The sequence below is a fragment of the Drosophila subpulchrella genome, unplaced genomic scaffold, assembly GCF_014743375.2.
Source record: "Drosophila subpulchrella strain 33 F10 #4 breed RU33 unplaced genomic scaffold, RU_Dsub_v1.1 Primary Assembly Seq55, whole genome shotgun sequence".
NCBI classification, from domain to species: Eukaryota; Metazoa; Arthropoda; class Insecta; order Diptera; family Drosophilidae; genus Drosophila; species Drosophila subpulchrella.
Genome location: NW_023665692.1, coordinates 635,138 through 641,442, shown reverse-complemented (window position 1 = coordinate 641,442; position 6,305 = coordinate 635,138). Strand labels below are relative to the sequence as shown.

General features: G+C 42.3%; 1 protein-coding gene across 1 annotated transcript; it reads right to left on the bottom strand.

The window, feature by feature from the left end:
- Positions 1-5,281: 5,281 nt before the first annotated feature.
- LOC119562540 lies at positions 5,282-5,801 on the bottom strand. Its single transcript, XM_037875735.1, has 4 exons — positions 5,777-5,801; positions 5,598-5,716; positions 5,438-5,533; positions 5,282-5,380 (listed from the first exon to the last, which is right to left on the bottom strand). Exons 2-4 carry the CDS (start codon positions 5,709-5,711, stop codon positions 5,282-5,284), a joined length of 309 nt encoding a protein of 102 aa, XP_037731663.1. The 5' UTR covers positions 5,712-5,716; positions 5,777-5,801.
- Between the last annotated feature and the right edge of the window lie 504 nt (positions 5,802-6,305).

Sequence of the window (6,305 nt, the reverse complement as noted above, 5' to 3'; positions counted from 1 at the left end):
CACTCGCGAAATCTGGTATTTTTTGGGATTTCCTTAGCTCATCTGAGTACCGCGCTAAAAAACAGACCCGACGAAAAGCTTAAAGTCGCCTGTTTGCCTCTCGCTTACTCCTATGGTTAGCTCGCGGTTTTCGTCGATGTGAGTACTGGGCTTAAAAATTAAAAATAGAAGGAAAACTCCAAAATCGGCTCCAAGAGCTCAGTGCAGATGAAATAGGACGCCTAATCCAAGCTGTTGCCCTTTATTTTGGGATTTCACCGACAGAAAGCGAAACGACAGAGCAAATCCGCAGAATAGTTGGAGTGCTGGAGGAGATTCACTAGAGAATTCCAGTGGGAAGGAACATGCCGAGTGGGACTTCGCTCTCTACAAGGACATCCTGCCGGGCGTGTCCTCGCAAAGAAAGTAAGATTTAGCAGAACTTGGCAGCTTATGCGGAGCTGGAGGGCCCGCTGGCTTTTATAGGGAGGAGGAAAATAGGGCGCCCGCTAAGGAACAGTTGGAGAAGCCATAACCAGTCTCTGCCAGGATGCTGGGCGACTTCCTGCAGCATCAGCGGATCAACCCCGTTCCCAATCCGGCTCCCACTTCCTCAAGGTCCAATATGCCTATTGGAACTCGGAGCTGGACTGGGGTGGAGCACGAAAGATGGCGAAGCAACCGTGGGACGAGAAGGAAGCTTTAAATTACTAATTTACATAAATAAAAACATTCGATGAACATTCCATTTATTTTTATTTTAATTTCTTTGTGTACCAGCAGACTCCTCCTTTTTAAATTGCTCCAATTGATTTGTTTTCCGTTTGGCAACAAGCCCAACTGCTTGACAGTAAGAACGAGCTACATGCATTGCGTGTGAACTTTGAAAACTTCGGTCACACTACAAAGAATAAGATTTTTCGACTAGTGAAACTCTTTGCCGATCTGAGTACTAGGCTTAAAACACTGTAAAGTTAAAACTGTGGCAGGTAGTCAAAGAAAAATGTGTCAAATATCAAAAGGCCTCCGGAAAGCATACAAAATAAATTACTATGTTACAACATTTTCTTAACGTGTTCCTAAGGTGGAAATCGCAATTTATCCTTAATTTATTTAGCTTAAGAATCTTAAGCCTAATACCATACCATAACCATAGGAGAGAAACAAAGGCAAAAAGGCTGCCAACGCTTTTCGTCGGGTCCGTTTCTCACAGTTCTTAGCCTAGTACTCACATCGACGAAAACCGCGAGCTAACAATATGAGTGAGCGAGAGACAAATAGGCGGCTAAGGCCTTTCGTCGGGTCTGCTTTTCAGCAGATAGATATGCTAAGGAAAATCCAGAAAAAATATCAGATTTCACGGGTGCATTTCGATGAATAACAAATTTTTACTTTCGATGTGTTCCTGCAGAAGCGGTTTTGAAACGAAAAATTAAAAATGGAAGGCAACACCCAAAACGCCTGCAGGTGGTCGGTGCAAAAGAAAAAAGGTCGTCTAATCCAAGCCTTAATCAAGTTCCCCATTATTGTGGGACCTCACCCACAGGAAGAAATACCACAACAGGGTAAATCCGCAGAAAAGTGTAAGTCCTTGCGATAATCCAATCGAGGAGCCCATCGGGAGCAGCACGACGAGTGGGACTTCGCTTTTACACGGATATCCTCCCGGTCGCAAGGAAAGTAAGTTCTGGCAAAAAGAATTTGGTTATGTCGTACTCATATGATACTCTTTTTTAGCAGAACCGATGAACGCCGTTAGTCGCAGCTCAAAGAAGCGGTGTGGAAACGAAAAGGTCAATGCAAATGAAAAGGACTTGACCCACAGGAAGCAAAACCACAACAGGGCAAATCATCAGAAGGTAAGGAGCATACCGAGTGGGATCTGGCCATTAGAATTTGGTTACGTTGTACTAAAATACGTAGCTTTTTAGCAGAACCACCAGTAATACGATCTCCGACGAGCTCTGCTTTGGAGAGTATCTGGACTCCACCACCACCAGCTATCAGACAGCTAAAGCGGTGCTGGAAGAAGCGTTGGATTCTATAGGGAGGAAGAAATAAAGTCCATCCGCATAGGGAAAGCTAGAGGAGCCATTACCGGCCATTGCCATGGTGCTGGGCGACTTCCTGGCACCTACTCTCTCAAGGCCCATGTTGGAATATTGGAAACCGTAGCTGGACCGTACATGGCATAGAGAAGATGGCGAAGCATCTGCGAGACGAGAAGGAAGCTCTAAATATTGTATTCCTATTCAGCACCCCAGAAAAAGAATACTGAATTCTGATAATGATGTTCATCCAAATTAAATTTAAAAAAAAATTTAATTGATATATGCAAGTGTTTGGTCACATGATTTAATCCAGTAAAATTAAATTACTAAAAAATATACCACGGTGCTTAAGCAACAAAGACACTTATTTACTTTAAAATAAATATCATTCCACAGAAGTACATGAGCTAGAAAGAGACGGTTAATATTAAAGAGGCTAAAAAAAAGAGGCACACAGCCGCTTGAAATCGATGTTGCAATTTTAATCGGATTATTGTTCACATAGACAATCGCTGTAGCGAACAGCTATTCGACATAAGCAAGCCGTAAAGGTAGAGGACGTGCAAATTCAGTCGCTCCGAAAAATGGACAACAACGCAAAACTGAATACAATTTAATCGATGACACATGGAATGTTATCAGCGCCAAATTACTATTTCATTGAGATTAGCAAATTAATCAATAATGAGATTTAAATTCAGGCAAGCGTAGTGATATTTATATAGGGACAATATTGGGCCATCATTGACGCCCCGAGAATTTTCACAAGTTTGAGCCGTTTGGACCCTTTTAAGCATTCATAACTCCTTTCCTTCATAACACCTCCCCCCTTTAAGAAACAATTTTGGGAGGCTGATGCACCGTCAAGTGCCTTTTTCTTTAGATAAATAACGTACGATTTGGTGCAACAGGTGCCTGGTCATGCCATGAAGGACATAAGCTAGAAATAAAAAATGGCAATATTTATTTTAAAGATGCTGGGTTCCGAGCCCTTGGAAGGCTCCTAGGGCCTGCACCAACAAAATGTTTATAATAACGGCGCCCTTGCAGTTGAAAAAAAACCACGGGAATACTGAATCGATTTCCGTGTGCGGTCCCATTACTCGCTGAATCGAGTTATAGCGAGTTTTTTCCGTCTCTTTCTAGCGCGTGTATTTCTTACGGAAAAAAGTCGCTGAAGAGAATTTTGGTCTTTGAAGCAGAAACCCTCTTTGTGTTAATAGGATATTAGGCTGCTAGGTACAGCTCATCGTATTCTTTAATAGTATACACGGGTATGTATTTTTTCATCCGGAAACAGCTGATTTAAAATTATTAGAGGTGAAACAATGTGTAGTCCATACAGCGTTGGTTAAGCCTAGTACTCAGATCGGCTAAAAGTTTCACTAGTCGAAAAATCTTATTCTGTGTAGTGTAGCCGAAGTTTACAAAGTTCACCCGCAATGCATGTAGCATGGTCTTACTGTCAAGCAGTTGGGCTTGTTGCCAAACGGAAAACAAATCAATTGGAGCAATTTAAAAAGGAGGAGTCTGCTGGTACACAAAGAAATTAAAATAAAAACAAGGAAGAATGCTATAGTCGAGTGCCCCGACTATCAGATACCCGTTACTCAGCTAAAGGGACCAAAGGGAAATGGAGATAAGCAAGCAGCAAAGCAAGACTGAAATGCGCCACCTACCGGCGGTAGACATACTTAAGCGTTATGGGCGTTAGGGTGGGTTACTCGTAGAGTAAAAGGGTATACTAGATTCGTCGGAATGTATGTAACAGGCAGAAGGAAGCGTTTCCGACCCCATAAAGTGTATATATTCTTGATCAGGATCACTATCCGAGTCGATCTAGCCATGTCCGTCCGTCCGTCTGTCTGTCTGTCCGGATGAACGCTGAGATCCTGGAAACTATAAGAGTTAAGCTATTTAGACTTGGAGTGCAGATTCCTGAGCTTCTTACGCAGCGCAAGTTTGTTTCACGCCCACTCTAACGCCCACAAGCCGCCCAAAACTGTGGCTCCTAGAGTTTTGATGCTAGAATAAAAATTTTGACTGAAATGTATTGTTCTCATCAATTTTAATCTCGCTTTGCTGCTTGCATATCTCCATTTTCCTTTGGTCCCTTTAGCTGAGTAACGGGTATCTGATAGTCGAGGTACTCGACTATAGCGTTCTTCCTTGTTTTAAATCAGCTGTTCCCGGATGAAAAAATAAATACCCGTGTATACTATTGAAGAATACGATGAGCTGTACCTAGCAGCCTAATATCCTATTACCACAAAGAGGGTTTCCGCTTCAACGACCAAAATCCACTTTGGCGACTTTTTTCCATAAGAAATACACGAGCTAGAAAGAGACGGAAAACTCGCTATAACTCGATTCAGCGAGTAATGGGACCGCACACGGAAATCGATTCAGTACTCCCGTGTTTTTTTTTTCAACTGCAAGGGCGCCGTTATTAGAAACATTTTGTTGGTGCAGGCCCTAGGAGCCTTCCAAGGGCTCGGAACTCACCATCTTTAAAATAAATATTGCCATTTTTTTTAAATGGGCCACCTCTAGCTTAATTCCTTCATGGCATGACCAGGCACCTGTTACGCCAAATCGTACGTTATTTATCTAAAGAATAAGACACTTGACGGCGCATCAGCCTCCCAATATTGTTTCTTAAAGGGGAGAGGTGTTATGAAGGAAAGGAGTTGTGAATGCTTAAAAGGGTCCAAACGGTTCAAACTTGTGAAAATTCTCGGGGCGTCAATGATGGCACAATATAGTCACTATATAATTATCACTACGCTTGCCTGAATTTAAATCTCATTATTGATTAATTTGCTAATCTCAATGAAATAGTAATTTGGCGCTGATAACATTCCACGTGTCATCGTTTAAATTGTATTCAGTTTTGCGTTGTTTTCAATTTTTTCGGAGCGACTGAATTTGCACGTCCTCTACCTTTGGATACGGCTTGCTTATGTCAAACAGCTGTTCGCTTCAGCGATTGTCTATGTGAACAATAATCCGCTTAAAATTGCAAATTTTTTATAGCCTCTTTAATATTAACCGTCTCTTTCTAGCTCATGTACTTCTGTGGAATGATATTTATTTTAAGTAAATAAGTATCTTTGTTGCTTAAGCAACGTGGTATATTTTTTTAGTAATTTGAAATCGCAAAGAATATTGGATTAAATCATGTGACCAAACACTTGCATATATCAATTCAATCTTTTTTTTTAATTTAATGTATGCCATGTACGGTCCAGCTACGGTTTCCAATATTCCAACATGGCCCTTGAGAGAGTAGGTGCCAGGAAGTCGCCCAGCACCATGGCAATGGCCGGTAATGGCTCCTCTAGCTTTCCCTATGCGGATGGACTTTATTTCTTTCTCCCTATAGAATCCAACGCTTCTTCCAGCACCCCTTTATCTGTCTGATAGCTGGTGGTGGTGGAGTCCAGATACTCTCCAAAGCAGAGCTCGTCGGAGATCGTATTACTGGTGGTTCTGCTAAAAAGCTACGTATTTTAGTACAACGTAACCAAATTCTAATGGCCAGATCCCACTCGGTATGCTCCTTACCTTCTGATGATTTGCCCTGTTGTGGTTTTGCTTCCTGTGGGTCAAGTCCTTTTCATTTGCATTGACCTTTTCGTTTCCACACCGCTTCTTTGAGCTGCGACTAACGGCGTTCATCGGTTCTGCTAAAAAAGAGTATCATATGAGTACGACATAACCAAATTCTTTTTGCCAGAACTTACTTTCCTTGCGACCGGGAGGATATCCGTGTAAGAAGCGAAGTCCCACTCGTCGTGCTGCTCCCGATGGGCTCCTCGATTGGATTATCGCAAGAACTTACACTTTTTTGCGGATTTACCCTGTCGTGGTATTTCTTCCTGTAGGTGAGGTCCCACAATAATGGGGAACTTGATTAAGGCTTGGATTAGACGACCTTTTTTCTTTTGCACCGACCACCTGCTGGCGTTTTGGGTGTTGCCTTCCATTTTTAATTTTTCGTTTCAAAACCGCTTCTGCAGGAACACACCGAAAGTAAAAATTTGTTATTCATCGAAATGCACTCGCGAAATCAGGTATTTTTTCTGGTTTTCCCTTAGCATATCTATCTGCTGAAAAGGAGACCCGACGAAAGGCTTTAGCCGCCTATTTGTATGTCGCTCACTCATATTGTTAGCTCGCGGTTTTCCTCGATGTGAGTACTAGGCTAAGCATTGTGAAAAACCGCTGAAACGTTGCCGACGGCGAGAGAAGTCCGAGGCATTACCCTTTACT